Consider the following 12,040-nt stretch of genomic DNA (forward strand, 5'->3'; position numbering starts at 1 on the left):
TGCACGCTCGCAACTGCTGCCCCTAGTGTCGATGATCAAATCAAAGGTGGCCTTGTAAAAGGGAAGGCTTGAACAAAGGAAGAGGAGGGAAGTAATATCAGGGAAGTTAGTGTATGAAAAATTTTGGCAATTGGTGGTTGCCGTGATGGCATGTATATATTTTAGTATCACCCAAAAAGTTAAAGCACGAAAACAACTTTGGGGAGGAGGTGAGGATCCCTTAAACGCCCCCTTAATTATGGCCCTGTGCTGACCTATAATGTAGTGCAATTAATGTGCCTCTGCTCTGCGTAACAAAAAAATGTTTACGTAAAACCAGTACATACATCAGATCACAGGTATCTAAAGCACAACCTATAATAGAGTAAGGCATTATAGTTGAGATATTGATTTACTTAATTTTCTTTGATTTAGCCATTCGGTAGGTGCCACTAGGTGTGTGCCATTCTTCGCCAATCCTCCAGAGTGAATATGTGCCGCTCTGACAAGAGACAACGCAAAACATAAAAGTTGTCTAATAATAAATTTGTGACATAAGCATTGCATGAGATTACATGTTGCATAGGATGAAAGAAAATTGTATGCATGGAAAGCATTTTATTTTACCGCTTCACTAATGTGTTGCTTCACATATATTCCAACATGTATCCTAGCCCAGCACATCCTTTTTTACAGCTGTTTATCACTTGGCTTAATGCCATTCTGGAAAAGCTGGTTGGAAGTCAACTTATAGGGAAGGCGCAACGCAAAACCTGCCGATCTCGAATTCTACATACAAGGAAGGACTTCTCTTGCCTTCTATTTAACAGAGAACAACACGTGGTGGTTTGCAAAAGTAGAAAACATCAGTGATGTGACTGACTGGAGGATAAGAAAGTAAGAAAGAACAAAAATCTCCACCAGTCCACTCGTGTGAAGGTAGTTGGTTAGTGAAGCTGTAGAAATGTTGCACCTAATGTAGGGGAACTTGTCACACACTGATCCCATGATGTGTGCTCATTACGCACATTGCTCTTCAAAATGATATATGACACAAACGCGTTTCAGTGCAGTTTAAAAAACCTTTATTTCATTTATCACTTTGAAAGTACTGCTTTGTGAGATTTGGTTTTGAGATGTCTACATTAAAGTCTCTGACAATGACCACCTGCGAGGCATTGGTGGCAACGTACATTGATCAAAGCAGAAGTGCGCACACCTCGTCATCAATCATGTAGTTTGATGGCTTATTTTTTATTTGATTTCATATTGAAATGAGAGAGAGAGAAAAAGCTTTTATTGTCAAGGTTGAGTGGAGTTTTCTTTCCCAGCGGTGTAGGCTAGCGTGGCATCCACTTCACCCGGATGCACAGGACAAGTCTATGTAAATGTTTTGTAAATGTAAATGTAAACGTAAATGTTTTGAAATGTCTGAGGAAATATTCGAATAAAGAACCCGTGTTACTTTTGGGCCTCTGCTCATATATTTCATTGTTGGCATGACATCGCAATAATTTCCTGGGAGTTAAGCCATGCATCAAATGCGACAGGAGTCCTTGCAGCACATACCAGACAGGTTTATTTTAGGGTACGCTATAAAATAGCGGGTCGTCACTGCGCATGCGCAGAACGCTAAACGACCCATAGCATATAGCGTACGCACGCTATTTCTCAGATTTAGCGTTACTGTCTTTGCGTGAAACATGGCGGCGGTTTCGGCTGCCCGCTTCAAATTGAATTTGGCGTTGCTTTTGTAAAATGCACTTCGTTCGTAGCAAATGACTGTTTAAACGGCTTTCACTTAGTCTCAGGCTGCTTCAACAACAGAGTATTATGGATAACCTTGCGGTGTTTTCGAGAACGCTTCTCATTTCGAACAAGTCGAAGCGTAACGAAAGTAACATTCGAGATGTCAGCACCACCTATCGCTACAGTCGGGAGATAGCCACAGCGACGGCATATGGCCTCTGAGATCCAACGATCTTGCAGGCCAACTAAAACTGTAAAAAATGTGCGCTGCTTGGCGTACACTATACTATAGCGCACGCTAAACTAAAGCTGTCTACTATCACAATGAAAACTCTAATTCAGTTAGGTCACTTATATAGCTGTGGAAACTTTGTATACAAAGGATCTCTTAATACCTATAGCACTAATGCCAAGGAGCAGACCTGTATCCAGGAAATGAGAACGCCCATCTAGAAACAATATACTGCATATGCTTATTCATCCTAGTGGTCAGATGACATCATCTTTTGTTTACAGGTTGTGATAATCAGGAGTGACCCATTGCTTTCTTAATTGCTTCCCAAAAAAGAAAAGTTGTATCTGTATTTCAATGTACAAATATGTTTTAGTGTGTGATCGACAGGGCTACACCAAAGAGAAATATTTGTGTGCGCTCAAAAGTAGATTTATTTGCAAAATCTTACACAGGGAACTTTCTTCTTGGTTCAGAGCAGGTTCAAGTGCTTTTCCATTACCAGTTGAGGAGGTCGCAACACCTCGGACTCTGAGAACTCTGAAAGACAACAGTATTCATCAATTACATGCCATCACTGCCACATCTTTTTTTACCACTTCAGAGGAACAAATTTTTATTCTATTTTTGTACCCTCGGGCTTGAAGCCAAGCACTATATGTCTACAATGTAGCAAATGTGAACTACTTTAATCAATAATCTGAAAACTTTTGTGTAGCTGTAGAAATTAGATTTAAAAGTTAGGCCTAGCCAAAGATTTGGAGACACTGAAAGAAACAGCTTCAGCTCAAGCTCAACTGCCTAGAATTGTGACACCACTTTTGTGGACAACCCTTGCCAGGGCCTGGTAGAAAAACCTTTATGCTTCATACAATCTTCCAGCTCACACATCATCAATGCCATGTTAATGAAGTATATTAATTACTAATCAGTAAGCAAGATCATGGGCATGCTATTGACACCTGGGACCATATTTTCTAAAGTTCAGTTTTATTTTCCACTCTTTACACTGTTCACCATTGGCTCACACAACTAACATGCCGTTACCACTGAGATCGGATACTCAGCACACCAAATGACAAGAATGGAAAATGAAATCGAACATTACAAAACACCAGCACTGGCTCCTCCATTAGCTACCATAGTTCTCTGGCTTGCACATCCCTTAAAAAATGTTGCGATATCCACACAAAGGTGTGTAGGTGACGCACCATTGTAGAGGTCTTCAAATGTGATGGTTTCATCTCGACCATCCAGTGCCTCCAACATGGTGTTGGAACTTGGCAAGAATGGCAGTCTGCCAATCTGTTGAAAAAGGCAGTTCAGTTGAGAAACAGTACAGGTCCCAAACACTGGCTATCATTTTGGAGCACGTTAGAAAACCCCAGGCAGTCTGGCCACTGGCAATGAAGTCCTGGACTGAGAGCTCCACCCAAAAAAAAGACACACTACTCATAATGACTTAATGTTTGATCAGCCTCTCAAAATTAAACGAAAGCCCTCCACTAAAGCATCTCTCATAATCATAGCACATGTTACTTTGGGACGTTATGCCCAATCTACTGACAGTGGACATGATTAAAATGACCAGTGGCCCACAGGAAAACCACTAAGAAAGCCACGTGTTGAACAACTGATTGTACAATTAACCGTACTCTTTAATGTGTTATGGCGCTTGGCCCAATAGCCAAGTGAAACAAAAAGAACTTAATAACGTAATTTTTCAGTTCATATATTGTAATGTAACGGTTCCTTACACATCTAACAAAACAATCCAGCCTTCACTTACAAAGAGCCCAATTGTGAGGAACGAAAATTTGTTGTTCATTTCAGAAAGGGCCAAAGGAGCCAGCAATGTTTCCAAACAAAGCGACAATCAGCACTGGTAAACACACCAACACTCATTAAAATAGTGATGAACCAGCTTGAATGTTCATAACATGTAAATAGTAATGACGTTGCAATGAGACCCAGAAAAAGAAACGCAGGAGAAATCTTCGCTATATTAAATCTTCTGAATACATACATTCAATTGTAGAACTTAATGCACCCACAGTACCCACGTTTACTACCTCAACAGGCAGTCAATTCCATTTGGCAACTGTAAGGACTACTTTTAACCTTGTGACCAAAGGATTTGCAGAACAACTTGTGTTTTGCTCGCATTCAATTGATAGGAACAAGTTACTGTTCGTCAATGTCTAGGCCGGTGTGACTACTTATAAGTGCAAATAATGTTTTCAATTTTTTTTATCTTTCTTCACATGGTAAATGTTCGTAAAATGTTTAAGCGAAATAACCTTGTTTTGAACAAAAGAGAGTCAGATTGATAGAATATAATGTGCAATAGTCTTTCTTGGGTAATTTTTAGACCGTTAATGTTTAAGTCCAGGAATACCACACCACATTGGTGTACTCTAGCGTGGATCTAATTAGTTTTATAGGCATTCAAAATACAGGGCAGCCATACGGTCGTGTAAACAGCACTCTTGATTGCAGGTGATGGAGGAGAACACATAACATACTGCTAACCACAGTTAAATTTTATCACCTCCAAATGCGGTGCCATCCTACATGCCCAAATGAGCTTTATTCAGCATACTAATCATCAGGCAAGTTTAATTCAAGGGGAAGGGGGCAGTGAGTCACATGGATCGACATATCCCTCTACCAGGAACGTTGGGAGGCCTTGTTAGCATTTCCAGGTGTATCCTTCTTACTTACAGCTGCCTGTGACAGAGCTCTAAGTACAAGTGGCAGCTTTCAAATAAGCTGTATGGCTGAAATCTTCTATTCGCTGCAAACAATTTATGAATGAGGCTGCAAACATTGGAAAGCTTTTTTGGAAGGTTTCCGATGATTTCAATCATTTCGCGGTGCAATTTCTTGCATCTTCCATTGCTAAACTCCTGATGCCACTGTAACGTAAACAGTTGCCGCCTTACCTGCAAAGCTGCTTTCCTTTCCACCATGAGTTTCAGAGGGGCATGAAGTCCCTGAATGGATCTAGCCGTCGCCATTTGCATCTTTCTAGCATTTTCCTCGAACTATAAAGTAAGGCAAACGATTTAGGTACAAAAAGACACAGCATCAGCAAAGAAAACTTACGCTTTTTTCCGATTCCTCTAACGGATGGGAGCTTGCGAGGCTGTTCCTCACGCTGGGAAACCTGGCGATACAAAACAATCGAATTTAGCAAGCAACGACGATACATTTTCGAGAACATAGGAAATTATGCCGCCCTTCACAACTCACCCATGAAGCATGACATCGTGGACACCATAGTCGCCATGCTCCACTGACGCCGGCTTCTTCTGAGAGTTCGTGGGCCTTAACGGAGGAAGATTCATCTGACAAAACAACAACGGTGAAACGATGTGTACAGTGTTAATACGAGAGCCAAAGCATATTCAAATCGTCCTCCGCTCATTCAAACGCCAGCACGGTAAAATCATAAGTAACTTTACAGTAAGGGATTTTTCGGTTATCGATACATACATCAAGATATACACAGAAATCACACGAACACACGTGGAATAACTAATCTGAAAACATCGTGGCGTTCAACATGACACCCGATGTGCTCGCCAAGCTGCTCACCGGAGAAACCACTCGGTTTTGCAGCTCGGTGTAAACAAATCTCTAACTATCTAGCAGAGATTTGCGCACATGGCATTACTATCAACTACTGTATACAGGAAACACGACGAAATTTGGAGAGTTCCGAAGATCAAATACAGCGTGTGAAGCACATACCTTCGAGCAGTGAACAAGCAGCTTTTAAACAAAATGGCCGGCGAAGCAACAAATAAAACAAAATTTGTCACCCACAGCGCCACCTAGATTACGTTCTGGTTTCGATTTCGATTCTCTTGCAGCCAGTGTGTATTTTAGCGAAAATTTCGTTATATCTCGCAATATTTTGCATGGAATAACTATTATTTCAAAACATGAGAGCTTCACAGACAAGCGCACGTTACAGACAGCCACTGGTCACCAGTAAGTTAGAGCGAGCTTGCATAGTGTTGCGCGTTTTTTTTTTTATTTATTTTTTGTATGCGTCTGCTGGCGCGGTGTGTTTAATCAGCGGCGCAAGAACCACGTGAGCAACGGGAACGGAGCGCGCCGCCCGCTCCACTTTCGTCCGCGGTTTTGCCCCCCGCTCTCGAACATCAGCTGAACGTCGGACTCGGCCTTCGCTCCTCGCTGACCGGAGCTATGCGTGACGCTATGTTGGACCGCTTCGGAGAGCCGTAGCGTCGATCCGCGTGTTTTCGTTTTGTCGTAGCAGATGAACGCTCCACATTCTCCTGAGAATGACATCATGTGTAGCCGTCGCTCAAACTTGGATTTTGATACACCTCTCGTTGTTGTGCCGGACGTCACACGTCGGAGACGGTAAGTATATATACGCTCCTTTGATGATTATCAACGCTGAATCGACGCGAAATGTGCCTATAATAACGAGAAGAAAAATTATGCGCTGTTTTTATTTACCGCTGCCATTTATTAATTTTGAAATTCCGAGTTTATGGTACTCGGAATTACATTTTGCTGCTGAGCTTTTACTTAGTTGAAAGAGATCTTAAATAATTCACTTGATGCTCTTTCTAGATACATAAAAAAAAGTTTCCGTGTGTGCTTTATATCAACAAGCAGTCCAATTCTTCGAGAGTTCGCTCGTTTCGCATATCACTTATTTACTTCGACTCTACTTGCGAAGACTATTAGAGATAACCAAGCGCACCGAAAAACTTGTTCAGCAGCTTGCTTAGCGCGCTGCTGCTCAACTATATATATATAAAAAAATTTAAATGTACTATCGGCCACTCGTTTATATGAACAAGTTCGTATTCTAAACGAGTTCCCTATTGTAAGGAATACACATATGCTTTTGGGGTTCGCCTTAGGCGCGCATGCTTGTGTGTTACGACCATCATCACCAGACATAAAAATAACGCGTTGAACGCATATGTGTTTTGCGGGCTGTCTGATATTTCGGTGATCACACACATTAGGACCGGTAAGTGGCGCGTATAAGAGTTCAGAAAGTTTGATACTGGGAATTTTATTACTGCTAAAAAAAAAGAAGATAAGTAAGAGATTAATGAAAATAAGAAAAAGAGCTTACTGGTGCAACCCATAGCACCCGTTTCAAAGGGGACGCTCATAACATCCATCCATCCATCCATCCATATATTCTGCCGAGTGACGTCCGTTCGGGAGTGATGCTCAAGACTTATATACTAATTCTAATTCTATATACTAATTCGTTTTCGTCAGATACTTCAATGAATATATATAGTGCGATCAATGCGTTGGTCGGCACGTATGTACAGCGTAGAGCCGATTCTCCCTGGCGCTCGGAAATACTACTAATCAAGTCTTATGAGCACACTCGATCGTTGTGCTTCTCGCGTACACAATGCAGAAATGCTTGGCACTGCCGTGTTTTCAACTAATGCGAATGCTCTCTGTGTAACTTATACCAGCTGCCGGAAACGTTTGCCTTTCATGTCAGACGTGGAGAGTTAAATATAACGGCGCTGGAAGGCAGACGATGTAATGGGACGGATAACCAGATAAGGTCAGTTCAAATTCCACCATTTTATTCTTTACTTTCAAAAACTGCCAGATATATGGCCACGGGGTTCTTATACATCTGATTTTACCAGCCATGGATCCAGACGCAAGGCTGTGAATGACCCGTCGGCTAATTGTTTCTTCCAACGCGTACACTTTTCTGTCCTCATCGCCATATACCACACAATCTTTAAATTCTCCTTTACATCCTTTCGTGTAGTAGTTTTGCTGTCCGAAGGAATCATCCCTGAGGCCGTACTATGGACTTGTCGCGGTAAGTATAAGCGTTTCGTCCCAATATACTCTCGGCATAGGTGCGAGGCGCACCGGAGACGCACGGTTTGTGGATGCAGTCGTACGTTACCATCAGTTGTTGCGTGCAACATGTACAATACGTGATGGGCATAACCCAAGAAACTGTAGAGTCTCTATGGCATAACCACGCTAACACATTTCCCGATGGTGCGCTTTAACCGATATTACGTCACTGAATCCGCATCTTATTAGAAAATTCCAGTGCACGCGTGTAATAAAATTCCCCTTCGATAAATCATCATAACTTAACGTTCCCGCATTGCGCTTCCAAGATTCTATTTGAAAAATATGAAAAGTAGGAAGTAAGTGCGCCGTCGAGGACAGATGGAAAGGGAAATAAACAAATGCGCTTCCGTTATGCCACCGCGCTCAGTTGACGCTCCACCGAAACGCGGGCATTGAAAGAACAGGGCACGGTATATACCGGTAAGGACGTGCTTGATTATCCACGAAAAAAAAAAATCAAGAAAGAAACATTCCGGACAGGGTTGGTATAATGTAACCATATTATTCCAACGCTTTTCCTCTTCGTGTTTCGTCAGTGGTCCGAGAAGTGCTCCGCCCACGTTATCGCCGGGATCGGCCCACTGTGAATGGTGGATACGAAAGGTATAAAATCGAGCGCAAGGAATTTTGGATTATGCTGGCCTATATTGTTTGTCTAGTGTTTGGCAGCACCTTCTCGGGATTTTAACGGCGTGTCCGCGCTGTGTACGCGGTAACCGCGCTGCGTATGCATATGGGGCGACAAACAAAATATGCATATCGTCGTCCTTGCCTTCTTCCAGTTTACATTCCTTTGTTTAACATATATATATCTTTTGTCGGAACTGTGAAACCATAACACTTTCTTTTATCAGAGAGCGGCCTTCACACCTAATTTGAAACACGCCGTTGACGAATGCCTAAACAAAGGCTGTTTGCGGAGTGACCACTGCATTATTATTGCTCTCCGAAATTAGGGGCGACTGGTACGTGTGCCGTTCCATTGTGTTGTCAGAAAGCGTCCTTCATACCCAGGTTGAAACACGTAACACCTTTAGATACCTGCATTCCGTGAGCGGTAGCAACGTTGTATACGCAAGCAGTTAAGCTGTGAATAGGTAATTACACAAGCCAAGTATAATTGTCTGACGCCGACGCTTTTTTTTTTTTTTTTGCATATCGTACTTCGATTGCACCAATTCGGTGTCATCGTGCACGTGCCTGTTGAGGTATTCTAGGCGGATTTTATAACGAACAACGTTTTCTAATACCGGTGTCAAACGGCCACTTTCGATTGCGATTGAGCTCGATTCAGATCGAAATTCTCGGCCGCAATTGGCTCCCTTACGCAGATTGAGCAAAGAAGCCAATCGCGACCGAGAAATTCGATCCGGATCGGGCACGATCGCGATCAAAAGAGCGCCGTGTGACACCTGTTTGAGACGCATTGAGTGGACTCTTTAGTAGCAAAACTTCATTTTCACACAGTTTATTAGTGGCTACAGAATAATGTTTTCAATGTTCACCTAACTTGACGTGACGCCTGTTGCGTTGTACGTTTGCAAAAATTCAGTAACCGCGAATTGTCCCACGCATCTACTATGACTTGCCCTAACCAAGATGGCCGCGTTCTCGGTAGTAGTGCCGTTGAAGCCGAAACACACGTTTTGAAAGCTTTTGGACAGTTCGGGGAAGGAATGATGCCACCAGCTTGCCTTCTGGCATTTTAGTTACACGATTACACGTTTAGGTCAAACTAGATGTGACGAAGTGCACTTGAAGGCTTCGTATATAGTCAGTCCCTTTGGGGCTTATTTTGCCCCTAACCATAACCATCGTATATCTTGCGTTCATTTTATATATTTAAGTAAGACCCTGTACTCGCTACTTACCTACCAGGAAAGCTAGAGTGACACTGGTATGCGCGAGCTGTTCGTAACCTGAAAGTACCGGAAGCGCAGCGTTAAAGAAATGAAGTGTGCACAGATCGATCACGATTGTCTTCGGGTGACAAGGTAAGCCACAAAAGGCACAAAAAAATTTTTTTTTTTTAGAGAAGTAGGATTATCCCAAAGGCACGCTCCCGTGTCTTGTAGTTTTTCTTATTAGTGTTTTTATTCCCTCCGCCTTTCCATATCCCTCAATATGAGCGAGAAAACGCTTTTAAGTCCTTCCTCCTTTGATCAAATACAGAGGCACTGCAGCAGAGTCCCAGCCTACGACCCCTCTCCCCTAGATACCGACGCCACTCGGTGTCTATGTTGACGTAGACGTGTAATATACATGAATGAACTATCAACAGTCCGACTTCAGCATTTTTGTGTTTATTAATTGTGTAACACTCAAGATATTATTTGCCATAATGCTATCTTCTGTTGCTGTTGCATGTATTTCAACACAACAGCGTTAAGGGCTCCATGTCGCAGAAAATCCAGCGTCGGACGTCGCTTCAGCAAAAAGTATTTCGAACCAAATACCGAACCACGCACACCCAACCACTCTTTTACTGCCAAAGTTGCTCATACCTTGCCTTTCATTCTTTACAAAGTATTCCTCGAAATTTTGAGGACGGCAGCCCATAGACAAACGTGCTGAAAGAAAAAAGAAAGCATCTACAGCGCATGTTTTTTATGTTATCTCTTCTCAGACTGAAATATTAAAAGTGCGAAACAGTAACAGGAGATCGACCCACGCAAGAGGCCGCATTTCTACCAGAAAGCTTGCCTTCGTGCATAGCGTTCATCGCCAGCATTTCCCGATAAACGTGACGGTTACATAAGCTGCAGTTGCCGGGAAGCATGAAAAGCAGTCAGGGGTCTTTGAATGCTATCGCATTCCACTTGTAAAGGTGAATCTTAAGCGTCCTCTAATTTTTTTTACCAAGCACAGTATCTGAACAAACTGCTCGATTTGAACGAATTGATAGAATAAAACGAGTGAACGAGAACTGTAAATGCGGAAACGAAATTGTCTTTTCTGGCTCTGCGGCCGAATTCACAAAGCTGTTCTTTCGAGCGTGTTCTTTGCCATTGGCTGGCTGCCTTCCCTCATTATATGTCCAGCATCAGGATTGGCTTGAACTCGCCTCTAACAAACAATTCTAGCTTGAGAGGCTTTTGTGAATACGGGCCCTGAGGACCCTGAAGTTGCCTTTCAGTTCCTAAACAAGGCTGGCCTCCGGTACCTCTGAACTCCGGTTGAGGCGAAATCAGCACACGAAGCGACATATGATCTCTCTCATTTATATAACGCCCTCCCGGTCCTTTCATCCGACGAAAGTTATTACTATTACCAAGAAGTGCGAAAATATATGGACTACGTTCCTCATAGCTGAGCCACTGCTCAAACAAACTTGTGTATTTGCGCGATCCCAAGACAGGGATGCCCCTTGTCTGGTGTTCAACGCTTGTCACAGAGTGTGCTCGGAGGTGCGTGCGTTTTCGACGAGGCGACCGTGAGAAAAGCAAGCTGACCGTGAAGAAGAAGCAAAAGACGGGAAGCGACGATCTGTGACTGGCGGGCCAGACGCTCACCACCCCTCCTTTCTCTGTGGGACAGCTTCTGTTCGCGGCGCGCACGCAACTATGCAGCCATACTAGCTGCTGCTTCTGGTGCGTCCCTTTCGCTTACTCTGCGATTGCGGGTCTCTGCTTTGCGTTGAAGCATCTAGCGAGCGCAGGAATGCATGTACACAAACGCGCAGCCCGCTTGAGCACCTGTTTCGCGCCGGGACGTGCAGAACCGCAACAGGTATATCGGCTGTTGTGAAGAGAGAGCGTATATAGGCTGACGTTACTGGAGCTGCTGTACGTCGATGTGAGCGGAACCGGTAGAGCCGAGTAAAAAAGCACCTTTATTTACGTATCTGAAATGGTCTTCTAGGCTTACAGAGGGCATCTAGAGGTGCGCGATGTCCCAAGACCTCACTCACTCTGTACCTACTCATCTATTCAACATACATACCGTGTGTTGCAGCTAACGTTAGCCAAGGTTCTAAAGGATAAAAGAAAAAGAAAAAAACGTTAAAAAAAACACACGGTGCATGATACAATTATAAGGCATACGGCGTTCAATCATCACACGTATGACGACCGAACACAGTAGGTCTTAAAATCGTTTTTTTCTTTTTTTTTTTTTTCATCTTATCTTTTATTGAACAGCTTGGATAACGTTAGCTGGGACGCTCAATATACGTCG

The 12,040-nt window shown here is 43.0% G+C and overlaps 2 protein-coding genes across 2 annotated transcripts in view; one reads left to right on the plus strand and one right to left on the minus strand.

The window, feature by feature from the left end:
- Positions 1-2,370: 2,370 nt before the first annotated feature.
- Positions 2,371-5,806, minus strand: Pomp (proteasome maturation protein). Its single transcript, XM_050183053.2, has 6 exons — positions 5,717-5,806; positions 5,216-5,310; positions 5,069-5,129; positions 4,906-5,007; positions 3,172-3,265; positions 2,371-2,500 (listed from the first exon to the last, which is right to left on the minus strand). The coding sequence occupies exons 2-6, from the start codon at positions 5,308-5,310 to the stop codon at positions 2,433-2,435; spliced, it is 420 nt and encodes a 139-aa protein (XP_050039010.1). The 5' UTR covers positions 5,717-5,806; the 3' UTR covers positions 2,371-2,432.
- A 31-nt stretch (positions 5,807-5,837) lies between these two features.
- Positions 5,838-12,040, plus strand: part of Pvr (PDGF- and VEGF-receptor related) — an 82,322-nt gene continuing 76,119 nt past the window's right edge. Inside the window, exon 1 of the mRNA XM_050183035.3 lies at positions 5,838-6,358. Coding sequence (XP_050038992.1) covers positions 6,277-6,358 — 82 coding nt within the window. The 5' untranslated portion in view covers positions 5,838-6,276. The remainder of the gene's footprint in view (positions 6,359-12,040) is intronic.

This window comes from Dermacentor andersoni, chromosome 4 (assembly GCF_023375885.2).
Source record: "Dermacentor andersoni chromosome 4, qqDerAnde1_hic_scaffold, whole genome shotgun sequence".
NCBI lineage: Eukaryota > Metazoa > Arthropoda > Arachnida > Ixodida > Ixodidae > Dermacentor > Dermacentor andersoni.